The sequence below is a fragment of the Bufo bufo genome, chromosome 6 (assembly GCF_905171765.1).
Source record: "Bufo bufo chromosome 6, aBufBuf1.1, whole genome shotgun sequence".
Classification (NCBI taxonomy): Eukaryota; Metazoa; Chordata; class Amphibia; order Anura; family Bufonidae; genus Bufo; species Bufo bufo.
In genome coordinates this window covers 135,477,645-135,498,541 of record NC_053394.1, presented here as the reverse complement: position 1 = coordinate 135,498,541, position 20,897 = coordinate 135,477,645, and the positions used below count along the sequence as shown (strand labels likewise).

The 20,897-nt window shown below is 46.3% G+C and overlaps 1 protein-coding gene across 1 annotated transcript; it reads left to right on the top strand.

The window, feature by feature from the left end:
• Window positions 1-12,397: 12,397 nt before the first annotated feature.
• TBC1D20 (TBC1 domain family member 20) lies at window positions 12,398-20,214 on the top strand. Its single transcript, XM_040437619.1, has 8 exons — window positions 12,398-12,536; window positions 15,504-15,689; window positions 15,768-15,848; window positions 16,750-16,936; window positions 17,603-17,704; window positions 17,781-17,922; window positions 18,009-18,196; window positions 19,659-20,214. The coding sequence occupies exons 1-8, from the start codon at window positions 12,506-12,508 to the stop codon at window positions 19,912-19,914; spliced, it is 1,173 nt and encodes a 390-aa protein (XP_040293553.1). The 5' UTR covers window positions 12,398-12,505; the 3' UTR covers window positions 19,915-20,214.
• The last annotated feature ends 683 nt before the right edge of the window (window positions 20,215-20,897 follow it).

The window sequence follows — 20,897 nt, the reverse complement described above, 5'->3', positions numbered from 1 at the left end:
CATAGCAACGGTCTTTTAAGGGAGCAGTGGAAAGGGACAGAGGACATTAATGAAAGCTGTTATTATAAGGTAATTACAGATCTTTTGACAATCATTGACAGACTAACTCAGGTATACATGCCTAGCTGTAATAAACTAGCCCTTTAAGGGACTGCAGAAAGGACTTGGTATCCCGAAGTATCTCTTGTGCCTCTCCCTAAATGCTACCATTCAAATTGTATAATGTAAAATAAGTCTCTAAAAGCCGTGGCAATATCTTTGGCAATGGAGACGCTCCCACCCACAGGTGTAGAGATTGAGTTAACGTGTCATTTCCCTTCGCTTTTCAACGAGATAAGAAATCATACGATTGCCTTTATCACCACGTGCATAATATCTAAACTTGGCGTATTGGTATGATTTGGCATGTTGAATATTAAGATGGTCCTTAAGCTGCTGACGCAATTTAACTAACTCATCATATACCAGTCAAGCCTTCGACTGTTTACGAATTCTCTCCATGGCAGCAATTTGAGATAGCAGGGAATGGTTAAACTTCTGCCTCTCTCTCTTAACTCTACTGCCTAATGCTATAAATCCCCCCCCCCCCCTCCCCTACTGCTTTATGGGCTTCCCAAATTATAGTGGATGATAGGTCAGGGGGGTCATTCTCTTTAAAGAAAAGGGGCAGTTTATTCTGTATGGTTTTAAAATCTCTGTCAAGTAGAGTCTCATTCAACCCCTATGTCCAATGCCTCTCCGGTAAATTACAAAAGAGAAGTACCGCTGAGACTTCAGAGTGATCAGAGATTGTAATGGGCCAATATCCGTCCTTTCTACCTTGTCTACATGATGGTCTGAGACAAATATGTAATCAATGCGATGGAAGGTGTTATGCACCGCCGAAAACTTCTTTGTAAGGCTACTTTCACACTTGCGTTCAGAGCGGGTCCGTCTGATGTCTGCTCAGACGGATCCGCTCCTATAATGCAGACGTTTGTATCCGTTCAGAACGGATCCGTCTGCATTATAGTTTGAAAAAAAAACTAAGTCTGAAAGTAGCCTGAACGGATCCGTCCAGACTTTACATTGAAAGTCAATGGGGGACGGATCCGTTTGAAGATTGAGCCATATGGTGTCATCTTCAAGCGGATCCGTCCCCATTGACTTCCATTGTAAGTCTGGACGGATCCGCTTGCCTCCGCACGGCCAGGCGGACACCCGAACGCTGCAAGCAGCGTTCAGGTGTCCGCTTGCTGAGCGGAGCGGAGGCTGAACGCTGGCAGACTGATGCATTCTGAGCGGATCCGCGTCCACTCAGAATGCATTAGGGCTGGACGGTTGCGTTCGGGGCCGCTTGTGAGCCCCTTCAAACGGAGCTCACGAGCTGACACCCGAACGCAGGTGTGAAAGTAGCCTTCAGAGATACTTTTTTTCAACTTTTTAAACTACCGCTATATTCACCATGTGATGCAGATAGAAGACAATGTCAATATATAGAACACTGGCATTGTCTGGACTGAGATGTGATCACTACGTTTTGTACACGGTACTTTTTTATCCTGTTTTGGCGCTTTTTTAAAACAATTCTAAAACTGCATATAAATACGACACCAATCTGTTATGAAGTAATATTTTATTACAAGGTAAAAATATTTACACTTTACAACATATTAACTTACATGTAAAAATATACAAAATGCAAACAAACATATAGAAAAGAATGTGTACTGTTGACAGCGCTGCGTGAATCAAGATCAACGATTATACAGCACATGGCAAACTTACCTGCAAGTAACACAGAAGAACCAGAGCAAGATCTTCCAATTTCTGGGAGACTCCCTGGAGACGCTGCTGCCGCTCAGGCTGTGCACATCTGGACGGATGAATGCAATCATATGACATTGCTCCACAATGAAGCAACCAATCCACATAGCAAAAGGTATGGTTCGAATCAGTAGGATCTAACCTATCAGGCATTGTGCCTGGCTTAATAGGGTTGACCCTGCTGACATATGCTGTTTAAAAAAAACATGTCACCACAGAATGCAGTGCAATCTGCAGGCAGCATGTTATAATTACATTACCGGATAACCCCTTTAACCCCTTAGTAACTAGTCACTTACGGGCTTTACTGACCAATCGTGTTTTTATTTTATTTATTTTCATTGTTACTGTACAAAAGCTAGAACTTTTTTTTTTTTTTTTACAAAGATAGCCGTATGAGGGCTTGTTTTTTTGGGGAGGACAAGTTGTAGTTTTTATTGATCCCATTTTGGGGTACACATACCTACCTTACTGATTAACTTTTATTAACTCTTTCTGGGAGGGAGATGGGAAAAAACTTAATTCCACTGAGATTTTATGTTATAAATTTTGTGTTTTAATATTTTTTTGCATAAATAACATAACTTCTTTTTCTGGGATATATATATTTCTTATTTATGTTTTACTTCGTTTGCACAATTAAAAAAAAAATCCTTTTTCAATAAGAAGAAAATCTTTTTGTGTCGCCCCATCCCAAGACCCAGAACCTTTATATTTTTCTTTCTATAGAGCTGTGTGAGGGCTTGATATTTGCAGGACTTGTATTTTTCATTGGTATTTTGGGGTACATAAAACACTTTTTGATCGCTTATTACATTTTTTGTTTGGTTGTGACTAAGCAAAAAGCAGCAATTCTGCTATTTTTTTTATGGCGTTCACGGTACAGGGTAATTTACACAATATTTGTGTAGTGTGGGTCATTACAGACGCGGTGATACCAAACGTGGGGTAGATTTTATTTTGCAATTTTTCTATTGAAAAGCGTTTTTTCAACGAAAAATGAAGCATATTTTTTATTTAATACATGTTTTTTTTAACCATTTAAAAGTCCCACAAGGGGACTATAACAGGCGATCTGTTGATCGCTTATAAAATACTGGGGGAGATTTATCATACTGGGGGAGATTTATAAAATACTGGGGGAGATTTATCAAAACTGTCTTAGTTGCCCATAACAACCAATAAGATTCCAACTTTTATTTTTTACAGCTCCTTCGGAAAATGAAAGGTGGAATCTGATTGGTTGCTATGGGCAACTAAGCCAGTTCTACTTTGCACCAGTTTGATAAATCTCCCCCACTATTCCTATAGTGCATTGCATTTTAATGTCAGTGCTATACAGAAAGGAGCAGCCTGCTGAGGAACGCTCAAGGCAGGCTTGGGGGCCTATACTAGGTCCCGGACTGCATATACTGTATACACACACCAGCACCCCGCAATCTTATTTGCAGGGTGCCAATGGGAAACAGAGGGTATCTGCTCCCATGTAGCGAGGGCCATTGCCCGCTGCATATAACGGGTTAAAGAGCCCGGATCGGCGCTCCTGCCAGTCCAGGCTATTAGTACAGGAGCACAGTTCTCATGTGAGACATGTGCAGCACTTAGACTGAACCGCCACAAAAAGGCTCTGTCCTAGCCTAAGGCCCCTTAGTAACCACCGGAGAAATGCGTATTGGTGGTCACTAAGGGGTTTAAAGTCAAATAAAACAATTACGCAAAAAAAACAAAGGTATGTTTAGACAGTCAGTGGAGGTTAACTTCATTAAAAAAAAATCCCCAAGACGACAAAGCTTGAAATCGTATTTTCCTCGTAGTCTGCAGCATCTTGACTGGCGTTCTGTAATGAATCAAATCTCTGCAAAACGAGCATCATGTGCAGCGGCAAAGTCCTAAGGAAACAGAAATAGTCTCTTCGATAACGGGACAAGGTTATGTAGAGGGCAGCAGTCAACCTAAATATCTGAAGCATAATGCACATATGATGACGTGTTAACCCCTTTTTATCTTGGTCATGGAGAAGCCTCAGACTGGGGCGCCACGTTTCATGGCAGCCCAGTCTAAGCACTGCACGGGTGGCCCACAGTGACAGGATCTCAGCTTTCAAGTTCAATAAAAATAAAAGGTCATTTTTTATGTTAGGCTAAGTTCACATCTCCATGCTTTTCATTTTTTTATCAGACAAACTAAAAAATTGTAAAAAAAAAACACATCCATTTTAATCCCAATTATGGGCAGTGATCGGTTTGGGTGAGATCCATTAGAGATCAGTCAGTTTTGATGAAGAAAAACTTCTTCCCACTGTACTTTTTCTCCTGTGAAAAATAACTGAAACCTGATGGATTTGACAAACTGATGTTCAAAATAAAATGGCTCCGTTTAGGGCTGCAACGAGTACTCGATTAAATCGAGTAATTCGACACAAAATATCGTCGATGCAAATATTTTGCATCGAGGATTCGTTTGTGTCACGTGACCACGGATCGGGAGTGAAGCGATTGCAGGAGCCGGCACTCTCCATACCAGTATGACAATCCCTCAGGCAGCTGCTCCCAGGCAATCCCAGTGCTTCTCTCATATACACCTCATATGAGAGCAGCCATAACAGGCCTGCTGATTGGTTAGTGGTAAGGCAAATGCTGACTGGCTATAAACGGATTAGTGTGGCTTACTGTACATTACTGGGGCTGGTGACTACCTGCAGTTCATCACCCTGTGTGCTGTGTGGGCCCTAGCTGCTGTCATGGGGTTGTCACTGTTAATGCTTGAGGTAGGCGATGCTTTGTGTTTGCATCATACAATAAGCTAACGTTAAAGAAGCAGCCTGTGGCCTTAAGTGCACTACAAAGCCCAGCAAGCCCTCAGCTATTTATGCCATGCAGACACTAAATAGATATTGTATTGGAAGGTGGGGGGGATTGTTGCCCCTTGCAGTATAATGTCACCATTTGGACCACCCAATGCAGTATAATGTCTCCTTGGCCTCAGCCACCCCATGCGGTATAATCCTCCCCATATAGTATAATGTCACCTTGTCCCCAGCCGCCTCATATAGTATAATGTCACCTTGTGGCCCCACGAGGTATAATTTCACCTTGATGGCACTGGGGTGGGGGAGAGCTGAAGGCACTGGGTGGGGAGAGCTGATGGCACAGGGGGGGGGGGGGGGCGGATGGCACTGGGGGGAACTGATGCACTTGGGCTGATCGCACACGGGGGACCGAAGGGTTTTGGGGACTGATGGCAGGGTGTCTGATGTGTTATTATAAAGGAAAACAGTCTATTAATTCATTTTTTCTTATTAGAGTACTCGGTTAATCGTAAAAATAATCGGTAGAATACTCGATTACTGAAATAATCGTTTACTGCAGCCCTAGCTCCGTTTTTTTTTTTCTGATTCAGAAGAGATGAAAGCCCAACGAAAGTGTGAACCCAGCCTTACACTATCTCAATAAACAAGACCCAATGGGGCACGTTTACTAAGACGGCACTTTACACCAGTCTTAGTTTCCCCCTTGCACTGCCGTAAGATTAGTCCAATTTATGACGAGGCGTGCACCTCATCATAAACTAGTCGCATGTATGGCAGTCCTTGTGCCTGGAGATAGAACTAATCCAGTCCTGGCCCAGCCCCCGAAATGCCTGCAATCCGCCCAACTGCGAACACAGCGTAAAACTGTACAGTCGGTTAAAAAAGGGGGCTTGAGACTATTTTTTTTCGAAGTAGCTTGCTGTGCTATGCTGATTCTGTAGCTCCCACACATCGCAATAGGTTGGTGCAATTGATATTTAGGACTATGTCTCATCTTGCCTTAAGAATGAACCATAGCCCCATCTCAGACCATGATTTCGTCCCCCCACAACTCCCTGAAAGCCACGCTTCACCTATTAGTTTACATCCCACACTTCTGCATATCGCTCTTAGGCTACTTTCACATCTGCGTTTTTCTTTTCCGGTTTTGAGATCCAGGTTTGAGATCCGGCAGAGCATCTCAATACTGGAGAAAAACACTTCCCCATTGATTGTCAATGGCGACAAAACTGAACTAAACACAACGGAATGCTCCAAAATGCATTTTGTTCCGTTCCGTTTGGTCAATAGTGCCGGATCTGTTTTCTGGGACACAATAGAAAACGGATCTGGCACCCATTGCCTTACAATGGGTTTAATGCCGGATCAATCATTGTTATTTTAAAGATAATACAACCGTATCAGTTCCTAATGGATGCAGCCTGTTATATTATCACAAACGGAAGCGTTTTTGCTGATCCCTGCAGGATCAGGCACGTGATAACCTATAACACATCACAGCATCTTCCCTACTCCAGCACAGACTGCACACTACACCCCAAGGTGACTGCCCCCCCTCACAGACTACACGACACAGCCTGACAACTGCTCTGGGTTTCCACACCCGTCACAAACTGCACCCTATAGCCACTAAACTTTACCTCATAATATAGTCCTATTACACTTGGAGGTTTTGCAGGCGATTGTCGGGAGGGAAGCATTCCCTCCCGGCAATCGCCTGCTTGTTAGTGAAGGAGACACATTTACATGCAGTGATCTCTTCCACTGTATAAGGAGTAGTGATCACTAACGCCATCGCTTGTCTCCATAAAAGCGTTGCATCCTGACAATCGTCTGCTTGTCAGCGTAGGAGACACATTTACATGCAGCGATCCCCTCCACAGTATGGGGAGCAGTGATCACTAATGTCATCGCTCGTTCCCATACAGAAGCGTTCCTTCCCAGCAATCACCTGGCTCGCTAGCGGAGGAGACTGCTGCTATTACCTGCAGTGTACTCCTCCTCGCTAATGCAAGTGCTGATTACACGGCACAATCTGCCGCCAGCAAACGATTCTTTTTAAACCCGTTGAAAGACTCTGATTGCTCATTCATCAGGTAATTGGCAGCTGTATTGAAATGCCAGATCATCGCTATAGAGCATACCAACACTTGTTAGCGATGATCTTCACGATTATCTGCGAGTGTAACAGGACCCTAACACTGATGCACAAGGTCCCCTTAGACCAGGGATGGGCAAACTGCGGCTCTCCAGCTGTTGTAAAACTACAACTCCCAGTATGCCTACAGCTATCAGCCTACAGCAGGGCATGATGGGATTTGTAGTTTTACAATAGCAGGAGAGCCGCAGTTTGCCCATCCCTGCCTTAGACCCACTTTCTCATCCTGAAAACCCAGTCCCAGAAAGTGATCTTGAATAGCTTCCTATAGAGTATCCTTGCCTCATGCAGAATACACCTCCATGACTGCTCTCCATTCCACATAACGGTATAGTAGGAGTAGCAGCACATAGGGGTATACTGGCCTTGTATGTGGTGGTGCACGTGGTGTTAGACGCCAGTCCGTAGCGTCCCTCCAAGTAGGCAACCATAGAACAACAAAACCGCTGCACTCTCTTGTCTCTATGCATCCTTTATTCCATCAAATTCATGAGACGTTTCGACCTGAGCGGTCTTTTTCAAGCAACTGACAATAGATCATTACCAGGCTTAAATATCCTCCTTGTAGGAGGGGCTACCACACGTCATAACAAATCAAAGCAATCCTAAAATAGTGTAGGGTGAGGCATCCTTTCAAATTAGCAAATCAGCACTTACTTTGGAACACCCGGTGGAATGCTGGTGGGAATGTATGGCCATCAAATCCCAATCCCCTAGTTCCCAGTGCGCCTGCGCGCCAGGGCGGAACCCGCGCATGCGCATAAGCGCGTTCAATGTGCGCAGGCGCACCAGGTCAAAAGCTCACGCAGGCGCACCTGCTCACTGCAGTCCATGGTCCTGTTGCGCAAGCGCTTAATAGGGAGCTCACGCAGGCGCACAAGTATACTGTTGGCTAGCGCAATATTGGGCATCTCGGTAGCTCATCCATATCCTAGGGAGGGCACTAAGTAAAAAGACATACAGTATCGCATAATGATGTATAGCTGGGGGCATTATCAAATTAACAATTGTCAGTCTCAACATTCTTGTTTAACTTGTCAAATCGCAGAAGTAGACAACAGCAAAGTGAAATAGTTATAACACCGTAATATATCCCTGGCCGACAGTCCCACTAGTTAATGGAGAAAACTCCGGTGATTATATATGTGTGTATCTCTAGAGCAGAGAGATAGGCAATTAGACATGTACACGGACAGTGGTAGAGTCACACTGAGATGTGCGACTACCCCATAGTCCTAAACCATTCAACGCTTATGGTCACAGTAGGACGGGGCCCCCCGGGGGAACGGGGGGATGCCCCTTAGTTCCATGCGACTTCCATTGCGTATGGTAAATGCCAACTCCATCCTATTTGTAGGAGGAGGTGATTTGCCATGTACATCTAACCAAGAAGGGGAGGGAAGAGACCCATCCCTGGGTCCCCCACTCCCTCAAGGGGTTACCATTCACACCAGCCAAAACCCCTTAGCTAAAGTGAGATCACACAATACTAGAAAAAAATATATATATATATATATATATATATATATATATATATATTTAATGGCCAGTAAAGTAAATAGACTGTCTCGGGGGATTGGTGTATGCACGCTTGCTGATACCTATGTTCTACCTAGACAATGTACAAAAGGGTAATAGCTCCAATAGCACTCAACTTATTGTCATTATAGTCCAATTATATGGTCATGTTATAGCTACCAACGCCCAACCAGTCGATTGTGAGGGGGAATTCTGTCACTGTGACCCTGCCCACCAGACGTCCACTCGGGGTCCAATCTGTTAAAAAAAAGACATATATTAGTCTCTATAATCATAACCAAACGGTTAGGTACATTACTTTAAATGACATTGTGTAATACTCGGTATGAAGAACACAATATTCCTTCTGGATCAGTAAAGCGTGCCAATCCTGAAGTCCCTATTCAAACCATTTGGTTCGAGCGTTTGGAGTTCAAAAATCCATTTTAACTCAAGTCTCTTCAGTTTCTTTTCCCTATCTCCTCCCCTTCTCTGGGGGGGTATACCGTCTATGATACGGAAGCGAAGTTGTGCAACATTGTGCTTGAACTTCAGAAAGTGTTCCAATACTGGTGGCTCAATTTTTTGTGGATCCTCATTCTTTTTCCCGGAGAGCAATTTACGTATCTGGTAGCGGTGCTGGTTTAGTCTATTTCTCATTTCCTGTGTTGTTTCACCCACATAGAGTAGCCCACGTGGGCACTGCAGAGTATATATTACATATTCCGACTTACAAGTGTAGTATCTTTTAATAGGGTACCTTTTCCCAGTTCTAGGGTGTGTGAAGCTATCTCCCTTAAGCAAACTATTACAGTTACAACAGCTCAAGCATGGGTAGCAGCCTTTCTTTTTGATCACCGGAGTTTTCCCCATTAACTAGTGGGACTGTCGGCGAGGGATATATTACGGTGATATAACTATTTCACTTTGCTGTTGTCTACTTCTGCGATTTGACAAGTTAAACAAGAATGTTGAGACTGACAATTGGTAATTTGATAATGCCCCCAGCTATACATCATTATGCGATACTGTATGTCTTTTTACTTAGTGCCCTCCCTAGGATATGGATGAGCTACCGAGATGCCCAATATTGCGCTAGCCGACAGTATACTTGTGCGCCTGCGTGAGCTCCCTATTAAGCGCTTGCGCAACAGGACAATGGAATGCAGTGAGCAGGTGCGCCTGCGTGAGCTTTTGACCTTGTGCGCCTGCGCACATTGAACGTGCTTATGCACATGCGCGGGTTCCGCTCTGGCGCGCCGGCGCACTGGGAACGCCGATATTCTAAAGTTTTTTGGCGCATATCTAGTCCCGGCACGCCTGCGCAAATACTCAGGATCTAAGGGGACACTGTCTTACCGACGTGACGCCTTGGGATTTGATGGTCATACATTCCCACCAGCATTCCAAAGTAAGTGCTGATTTGCTAATTTGAAAGGATGCCTCACCCTACACTATTTTAGGATTGCTTTGATTTGTTATGACATGTGTGGTAGCCCCTCCTACAAGGAGGATATTTAAGCCTGGTAATGATCTATTGTCAGTTGCTTGAAAAAGACCGCTCAGGTCGAAACGTCGCATGAATTTGATGGAATAAAGGATGCACAGAGACAAGAGAGTGCAGCGGTTTTGTTGTTCTATGGTTGCTCTCCATTCCACCCACCTCTCACAAACTGCACCCTCTACCAATGTGTGCATTCTATAAAACTACAATCCAACAATCCAAAGCCACTAAACTGATAGCCAGATGGACTGCCCCTGAGACTCAAACACATAGTCCATATGTCCTGATATAACACTCAGCCTGCCTGTGCGGGATCCAGCACTGGAGTGCTCTTCTCTGCCTGTACGGGATCCAGCACTGGAGTGCTCTTCTCCGCCTGTGCGGGACCCAGCACTGGAGCGCTCCTCTCCGCCTGTGCGGGATCCAGCACTGGAGTGCTCTTCTCCGCCTGTGCGGGATCCAGCACTGGAGTGCTCCTCTCTGCCTGTGCGGGACCCAGCACTGGAGCGCTCCTCTCCGCCTGTGCGGGATCCAGCACTGGAGTGCTCCTCTCCGCCTGTGCGGGATCCAGCACTGGAGCGCTCCTCTCCGCCTGTGCGGGATCCAGCACTGGAGTGCTCTTCTCCTCTGGCTTTAGTGACTGGACACATCTCTCCTGTGCCATTCAGCTCCCAGGAATAAGATCTATGGGGTGCAAAAACACAAACATGTCACCTCACAGCCACATAAGTAGAACATTTAAGATGAAGCATTAAACCTCAGACCACCACATGAAGCCCAAACCCTGGACCCACATTCCAGACATACATGCCGTACAATTCCCTGTAACTGCCTTGAGCTAATTCACAGCAACACCCCCTACTCCAGATGGTGTGGTTCCTATGCTCCATAAATATATGCCAACCGACAGCCCCCTGGATTTACAAATACGCTCCTCATGCCACCCCACTCTAGTAGACAGCAGGACAAGTACCCCTGCATGGGTCCAATATACCCACACATACCCCATGACTCCACATTGCCAGGGCCACTAGTAATGCCACCCCTCTCCCACAGACAGCACGCCTTGTTTGATCTGCATGGCTCCCACACACAGTAGTCCCCACTGACCTCTTTTCCCACACAAACACACTGACCCCACAGAACCTGGACTCCTCTACATGCGACCACACTCTTGCACTCATGATCTCCCTGTCTGGTCTGTCTGGCTTCCACACAATACTCCCTGCTGACCCCATATGCCCGAGACCAGGTAGTGCACCCCAGGTCACTCCATCTAGCTAGACTGCTCCCCCAAGTACTATTGTCTGATCACACAATTCACACCATGTGCCCCTTCTCTCACACAGACCTGACATAAGATATGAATACCACTGTCTGCACCCCACACCCACTGACTGCAGTACACCCCCCGAATAACAGGTCACCATCTCTGCCCCCCAGCACATAGATCGCCATCTCTGTCTGCCCCAGCACACAGATCGCCATCTCTTCCCCCCCCAGCACACAGATCGCCATCTCTTCCCCCCCAGCACACAGATCGCCATCTCTCCACCCCCCAGCACACAGATCGCCATCTCTCCACCCCCCAGCACACAGATCGCCATCTCTTCCCCCCCAGCACACAGATCGCCATCTCTCCACCCCCCCCAGCACACAGATCGCCATCTCTTCCCCCCCAGCACACAGATCGCCATCTCTTCCCCCCCAGCACACAGATCGCCATCTCTCCACCCCCCCCAGCACACAGGTCACCATCTCTCCACCCCAGCACACAGATCGCCATCTCTTTCCCCCCAGCACACAGATCGCCATCTCTTTCCCCCCCAGCACACAGATCGCCATCTCTTTCCCCCCAGCACACAGATCGCCATCTCTTTCCCCCCCAGCACACAGATCGCCATCTCTTTCCCCCCCAGCACACAGATCGCCATCTCTTCCCCCCCCAGCACACAGATCGCCATCTCTTCCCCCCCCCCCAGATTGCCATCTCTCCACCCCCCCAGAACAGATTGCCATCTCTCCACCCCCCCCAGCACAGATTGCCATCTCTCCACCCCCCCAGCACACAGATCGCCATCTCTTTCCCCAACCTGTGAGTAGTAACTTCGCCCAAAGCATAATTACTGACTCCATCACTACTGCAGCAGATGGGGATCGGTTAGGTATTAGTTGCTTTATTTTTTTACAGCATGTGGAGCACCTGGGACAAATTTTTTCTTGCACTTTAATATCCCTTTAAATATCAGCAGATAAATCTTCAGATTATAGATAATTTAAGGTACAAATTAATGAAGTTATGGTCTAATATACAGGTAGAAACCATAACCATACAGACACTTTAGTAAGGAGCAGTTTAGTACATTTATTAATGCACACCAGGTCACAAAGAGGGACACGTGGGAGGCAGGAGTTATGTCCCCCTTCCTCACAGATTTACACCCCATAGAGCCCCCCCGACCCGCGCCCCCATTTATGAGCTCCATATGCCGCCCTCACCTCCAGGACTGCACATCCTCCTCCCTCACACACAAGCCCCTCCTACCTTCCCAAGCTCCTGCAGTTCGTGTTGCCAACACTTCCCACATTTGGTCATGTGACCATGAAGGAGCATGTGACCAGTGACGTGACAAACCTCCGTCTAACAACTCCATTCTAGCATCTACCCTGCCCCGGTAACGGGGCCGGTTATTTCATCCAGTTTACGAGCATGTCAGTGAGGACGGAGCCGGGCAGACACGGTAACTTGTACCCCTAATAGAGAATCCGGGGTGACATATGGCTGGAAGAGGGGCACCTCACTTTATCTTTTTGCACTCCACTATTTGTTACGTTGGCATACATGTCACCCCCCGCCACCACTATTGTCACCCTGTTATACATTACATGTCGCCCCCTGCCACCACTATTGTCACCCTGTTATACATTACATGTCACCCCCACTGTCACCCTGTTATACATTACATGTCACCCCTGCCCCCACTACTGTCACCCTGTTATACATTACATGTCACCCCTGCCACCACTACTGTCACCCTGTTATTCATTACATGTCACCCCTGCCACCACTACTGTCACCCTGTTATACATTACATGTCACCCCTTCCCCTACTACTGTCACCCTGTTGTACATTACATGTCACCCTGTTATACATTACATGTCACCCCTGCCACCACTACTGTCACCCTGTTATACATTACATGTCACCCCTGCCACCACTACTGTCACCCTGTTATACATTACATGTCACCCCTGCCACCACTACTGTCACCCTGTTATACATTACATGTCACCCCTGCCACCACTACTGTCACCCTGTTATACATTACATGTCATCCTGTTATACATTACATGTCGCCCCCTGCCACCACTACTGTCACCCTGTTATACATTACATGTCACCCCTGCCACCACTACTGTCACCCTGTTATACATTACATGTCACCCCTGCCACCACTACTGTCACCCTGTTATACATTACATGTCACCCCCTGCCACCACTACTGTCACCCTGTTATACATTACATGTCACCCCTGCCACCACTACTGTCACCCTGTTATACATTACATGTCACCCCTGCCACCACTACTGTCACCCTGTTATACATTACATGTCACCCCCTGCCACCACTACTGTCACCCTGTTATACATTACATGTCACCCCTGCCACCACTACTGTCACCCTGTTATACATTACATGTCACCCCTGCCACCACTACTATCACCCTGTTATACATTACATGTCATCCTGTTATACATTACATGTCACCCCTGCCCCCACTACTGTCACCCTGTTATACATTACATGTCGCCCCTGCCACCACCACTGTCACCCTGTTATAAATTACATGTCACCCTGTTATAAATTACATGTCACCCTGTTATACATTACATGTCACCCCTGCCCCCACTACTGTCACCCTGTTGTACATTACATGTCACCCCCGCCACCACTACTGTCACCCTGTTATACATTATATGTCACCCCTGCCACCACTACTGTCACCCTGTTATACATTATATGTCACCCCTGCCACCACCACTGTCACCCTGTTATACATTATATGTCGCCCCTGCCACCACTACTGTCACCCTGTTATACATTATATGTCGCCCCTGCCACCACTACTGTCACCCTGTTATACATTACATGTCACCCCTGCCACCACTACTGTCACCCTGTTATACATTACATGTCACCCCTGCCCCCACTACTGTCACCCTGTTATACATTACATGTCACCCCTGCCCCCACTACTGTCACCCTGTTATACATTACATGTCACCCCTGCCCCCACTACTGTCACCCTGTTATACATTATATGTCACCCCTGCCACCACTACTGTCACCCTTTTATACATGTCACCCCCACTATCACCCTGTTATACATTACATGTCACCCTTGCCACCACTACTGTCACCCTGTTATACATTACATGTCACCCCTGCCACCACCACTGTCACCCTGTTATACATTACATGTCACCCCTGCCACCACTACTGTCACCCTGTTATACATTACATGTCACCCCTGCCACCACTACTGTCACCCTGTTATACATTACATGTCACCCCCTGCCACCACTACTGTCATCCTGTTATACATTACATGTCACCCCTGCCACCACTACTATCACCTTGTTATACATTACATGTCACCCCTTCCCCTACTACTGTCACCCTGTTGTACATTACATGTCACCCTGTTATACATTACATGTCACCCCTGCCACCACTACTGTCACCCTGTTATACATTACATGTCATCCTGTTATACATTACATGTCGCCCCCTGCCACCACTACTGTCACCCTGTTATACATTAGATGTCACCCCTGCCACCACTACTGTCACCCTGTTATACATTACATGTCACCCCTGCCACCACTACTGTCACCCTGTTATACATTACATGTCACCCCCTGCCACCACTACTGTCACCCTGTTATACATTACATGTCACCCCTGCCACCACTACTGTCACCCTGTTATACATTACATGTCACCCCCTGCCACCACTACTGTCACCCTGTTATACATTACATGTCACCCCTGCCACCACTACTGTCACCCTGTTATACATTACATGTCACCCCTGCCACCACTACTATCACCCTGTTATACATTACATGTCATCCTGTTATACATTACATGTCACCCCTGCCCCCACTACTGTCACCCTGTTATACATTACATGTCGCCCCTGCCACCACCACTGTCACCCTGTTATAAATTACATGTCACCCTGTTATAAATTACATGTCACCCTGTTATAAATTACATGTCACCCTGTTATACATTACATGTCACCCCTGCCACCACTACTGTCACCCTGTTATACATTACATGTCGCCCCTGCCACCACTACTGTCACCCTGTTAGACATTACATGTCGCCCCTGCCACCACTACTGTCACCCTGTTATACATTACATGTCACCCCTGGTTCTCACTATATGTTACATGTAACCCTCCTATACATTACATGTCACCCCTGCTCCTCGCTATATGTTACATGTAACCCTCCTATACATTACATGTCACCCCTGCTCCTCGCTATATGTGACATGTAACCCTCCTATACATTACATGCCACCCCTGCTCCTCGCTATATGTGACATGTAACCCTCCTATACATTACATGCCACCCCTGACAGCGTCTGTAATGCTGGGAGTGCATTTCTCACTCATCACATTGTGTTCCAGGCAGTGAATTCCGCAGGCGTAGGAAGCTGTATGACATCCAGAAGGCTCTGAGTAAGGACCCCCCAGATGTAGCAACGCTCCGGCGGATGGCAATCAGCGAGGGTGGACTTCTTACGGACGAGATCCGATGCCAAGTTTGGCCTAGACTTCTGAATGTCAGCACTGAGGAGCTGCCCCCACCCCCAGGTGTGACAGCGGCACTGTGAACAGCACCAGGGGCACTAGAGATGGGTTCACCACTGACTGGCTATCTGCTCTCTACAGGTCCTGAGCTGCGGGTGAACAATAAGGACTATGAGCAGGTTCTGCTGGATGTCCGGCGCTCACTGAGGCGCTTCCCTCCTGGTGAGATGTCAGTGGGGTTGTTGCTAGGGGCTTGTAATTCATCTACTGGTAAACCATAACTCCCATTATGCTTTAACAATGGATCACTATGCCAGGAGAATTCCAGTCTTCCTTCCTAATATAATCTAGCACTCAGCTGATGGTCTGGGGAATTGCTATATGTGTGATGGCTCAGCCAGAAAACATCCTACTTCAAATATACATATATATTTTTTAAGTATACCTGAGTTTTCAAAAGTTTGCATAATAGCTGTGCTTCATTGTAGAACCATAACTGTGAGGGAGCAGTTAGTTTTTGTGCTTCCCTAATGTCTTCCTCAGCCATATTAATTTGTTTCAGCGGCACAGTTAGATGCATTTCTCTCACAAGCAAGTGGCGTCTCCCGTCGGTTGAATCTGCCAGCACTGTGTGCAGTGACCTCACTAGTTTCCACTATGTTTGTTTTCTTCTAGGGAGCTCAGAAAGTTGATAATGATGGAGAGATCACACATACAGAAAAACAGGAATTCAGAAGCAGTGTAAAAACCATTCTTTTATCAGGTTCCAGATCTCAGCTGCCCCCCTTCCCCATTTTAGTGCAATGGAAGCAAGACCCCTAGTGGCCATGGCTTTACAGCTTTTTTTGAGGTGGATGCAGGCAGATTTTTTTTAAATTAAGTGATTTAGGAATTTGCACCATTCTCTATTAAATTAAATTGTGTGAAATTATAATGACTCTTTAAGTTTGAGAATCTTGGCAATAAAGGGATATGAGGGCCCCCGTAACCCAGCGAGTTATACTGAAGGCTGGCATTCTCCAGTATGCATGCTAATGGATGGGCGTGCTGAGAGTTAGGTGGAGGCTTATGTTTCTCTGTCTTTTCTTAAACATGGGGGTGCTCCGTCTGGTTTGCCTCACAGGTATGCCCTTAAAGGAGCGGGAAGATTTGCAGGAGCAGCTGATTGACATCATCCTGCAGGTGTTGGCACGAAACTCGCAGTTGCACTATTACCAGGGATATCATGATATTGTAGTCACTTTCCTGCTGGTGGTGGGAGGGCCGTTAGCCACACTCCTGGTGGATAAGCTGTCCACACATCACCTAAGGTGGGTCTGTGTGAGCCCCTGGCACCTCGGCGGCTGGCACCTTTGCACACTCTATGTCAAGGATCCCATTATACACACACATACTACTGGGCTCATTGCTGAAATCTTGCACATCTTCTAATATACTTACATTTCTGATTACACTCTAACCCTCGACCCAACCTTCTTTATGATGCCACATGACCATGGTAACACGACCTGTATTTTTGGTCCGCATCTGATCCACATTTTTTGCTGACAGCACACAGTGTGCGATCCGCATCCATATGGCTGCTCCGCAGTCCCACAAGAAATATAGAACATGTCCTATTCTTGACCGTTCTGCGGACAAGAATAGGCATTGTTACAATGGGTCCGGATGCAACACAGACGTCATCTGCATTTTTTATTTTTATTATACATATGTTTGTGTGAATGCACCCTTATAAAGAAGAGGGTTTATTTGTAACCATGAAGATTCATAGGTCTGAAAGGATGCTGTAGACCTAAAATCTTAACTTTTTTAGTCAAGATTATATGCAATCCTCACATATATCCCCTCGAGGAAGCTACAGGTCTAATCCATGGCTCACTCCAACCCCCAGAATCCTCTGGCTGCCGCAGGCTGCAGCTTCACCCCTATCCCCTCCTATTTCTGGTGCTCAACTCTGTCTCTTTCCTTTACAGGGACTTCATGGACCCCAGCATGGATAACACTAAGCACATCCTCAACTACCTGATGCCTATTATTGAGCTGGTAAACCCGGAACTATACGACTTCATGGTTCGGTGGGTAAATACTGCGCTGTGAGCTTCTGCAGGGCACTAACATTGAGTAATGGGTGACTTCATGTGTGCTCCACAGGGCAGAGGTTGGTACCATATTCGCCTTGAGTTGGCTCATCACATGGTTTGGACACGTCCTATCAGACTTCAGACACGTGGTGAGGTTGTATGACTTCTTCCTGGCATGTCACCCGCTAATGCCCATCTACTTTGCCGCCGTGGTAAGAGTATGTGCCATGACATATAAAGATCTACCATACTCTGTTGCTTCTGTACTGACTGGCCTTTTTCTACTCCCCTGCCGTAGATTGTTTTGCACAGAGAGGCAGAGGTGATGGATTGTGAGTGTGATATGGCATCCGTGCACCACCTGCTATCGAAGATCCCGCAAGATTTGCCCTATGAGACTCTAATCAGCAAAGCTGGAGACCTCTTTGTCCAGTTCCCCCCATCAGAACTTTCCAGGGAAGCAGCGCAGCAGCATCAGGCAGAGAGGTGAGCACAAGTGGCCAGCTGGGAACCACAGCATTGCTGTCCAGTGGATGGTCCCCAATGGCAAGATTTGGCTGCTTTTACACAGGCAGTCTTTCTGTCTGGATTTGGTCTGTTGTATACAATGGACAGCATCCAGAGTGAACACTGACCCATACATTTCAAAGGGTACATGCACCTGAGCCTTGTTTTTCACAAACCCTTTGTTTGTTCAGAAAAAAAATCGCTGCATGTTCTACCTTCATCCATTTTTCATACTGAACTGGTCCATTCAAGTCAGTGGAAAAAAACTGACGACATCTGTGTGCGGTCCATTTTTTTATTTTTACTGATGGGTGCTAGGAGATGCTGTGTGTTCTTCAGTTTTTTCATGCGCTCCAAAAACGGACCCCAATAACAGACAAAACTGATTCAGCAAAACCATCCATTTTTCACTCCTTTTCACAGACTCTGACACGTTCCGCATCGCCTAAAAGGCCTAAAAACACCAACCCTTTCACACAAGCTAAATGGAACATGTCAGAGTTTGGGTACTTTCACACTAGCGTTGTTCGGACCCGGCAAACCGTATGCAAACGGAAATCTCTTTTTTTTCCAGATCCGTTGGACGGATCCAGTGAAATACCGGATCTGTCTAATCCGGAATAACGGATCCGGTATTTGCATTTAAAAAAAAATCAAAAGCGAAACCAGCTCCTCGTATATCCCGGCGCATGCGTAGACCGGAAAGCCGGATCCGGCGACGGCAATTTCCAGAACACTTGCTACCGGACGCGGCATTAATACATCTCTATGGAAATTGATGCCGGATCCGGCAAGTGCGGTATTGTTCCAGGATTTTGGCCGGAAAAAATACTGCAGCATGCTGTGGTATTTTGTCCGGCCAAATGCCGTACTAGGGACGGAACGGAAGACATCCTGATGCATACTGAGAGAATTGCTTTCCATTCAGAATGCATTAGGACAAAACTGATGCGTTTTTTTCCAGTATTGAGACCCTTTACCTTTACCGTATTTCAGTGGCATGAAAGAATAACACTAGTGTGAAAGAACCCTTAGTTCAGTAAAAAATGGATGATTTTGCAAGCAAGTTGAATCGGTTTTGTCTCAGATTTTGTTCAGTGTCTTGATTGTTACCGGCCAGATTGCTTTCATTTGTCATCTTGTTTTCATGTGCGTGAATAAAAAACAGACCTCATCTCATAGCAACCATCAGTAAAAAAAATGGACTGCACAGAGATGCCAATTTTTTTTTCACTGACCCACTGACTTAAATGGACTAGTCCTACATGGAATACAGATAAGGACTGAACATGCTGCGATTTTCCCTGCTTCTCTATTCCATTTAAAGCTGATAGCAGCTCTGGTTGTGAATGGAGAAGATATGAAATAACAAGTATTTCTGTTAATATAAATTATGTTTTGATTTATTATTATTATTTTTAATTTTTTTTGCTTGATCCAGGACCGCTGTGTCAACCTTTAAGGACTTTGAATTGGCGTCCACCCAGCAGCGGCCGGATATGGTCCTCCGCCGACGCTTCAGAGACTCCATCCATCCTGAGCACGGGAACAAGGCAGTCCTCACCAAACCTCGTACTAACAGACTGGTGAAGCTGGCGGTCATGGGACTGACGGTGGCTCTTGGTGCTGCAGCACTTGCTGTTGTGAAAAGTGCCTTGGAGTGGGCACCTAAATTTGAACTGCAGATATTCCCCTAGCTACCTGCATTGATGGGTGAGACTGTGGACACAGGATCCATTGATCATCTCATAGGGTGGAGAACACACACCGCACACCTGTGCCTTTGTCCGATCCAGCACCCCACAGTCCACATCCCTTTACTTGACCACTTCACACTTGGACCTGGACACGCTCCGTTAACTGTTTACTTGTGTATATGCCTCAGATTACACCATGCAGGCAAAATGATGAGCACCTCTGCGTGGGATACAGCTGAATAACCTGTGTATATCTGTACATAATCGTGATTCACTTTATGATAAATATTTAACACTGAGGTATCCTCATTATATTCTATTCTGTATGTTTCTGGGAAAGCTGGGTCACAACCAACATGGCTGCCATTACAGCTCCCACTATATTTTGAAAAGTTAAGTTCTTAATCTGCCCTGTTGTGCAGGATCGGCGTTGTATCACTGTATGGGTATGACCACATGGCGCGGTCATGCTGAAGCGGCCGACCATATGCGGTTATTGCATGTTTATTATGCTTTTAGGGTGCGTTTTTTTTTTTTGCAGTTTGGAAAGTGACAGGTAAGTGAGATATTGGGGTTTCTCCCACTGCATGACCACATCACGACCTCGCTATGTGGTCGTACCCTACAAGCTGGCCGACTTTGTGAGGTGGCGACATCAGCTGCACAATTCTCTCTCCTGTCCTGATAGTTTGTTACAATGTGCCAGGGTAGGTAAAAAGAACAGTCTGCAGTCCTATTTGGCTCACAAAGGATTGTCTAGACCAGGGATCAGCAACGTTCGGCTCTCTAGCTGTGGTGAAACTACGGCTCCCAGCATGCACACTTGCTTGGCGGTTCTTGGAACTCCCATATAAGTGAATGGAGCATGCTGGGAGTTGTAGTTTCACCACAGCTTTAGTGCCGGAGGTTGCTAACCCCCCTGGTCTAGACTGAAGAATCCTGTAATAGACTCGCAGCTGTGAGAAGTAATAGATGTGTATAGG

Bases quoted from the DNA above. Each gene is read 5' to 3' on its own strand.
- TBC1D20 (XM_040437619.1), top strand. From the start codon at position 12,506: ATGTCAGTGAGGACGGAGCCGGGCAGACACG. The intron at 15,690-15,767 runs GTGTGACAGCGG...TGCTCTCTACAG, and splicing joins GGAGCTGCCCCCACCCCCAG to GTCCTGAGCTGCGGGTGAAC. The intron at 17,705-17,780 runs GTGGGTAAATAC...TGTGCTCCACAG, and splicing joins CTATACGACTTCATGGTTCG to GGCAGAGGTTGGTACCATAT.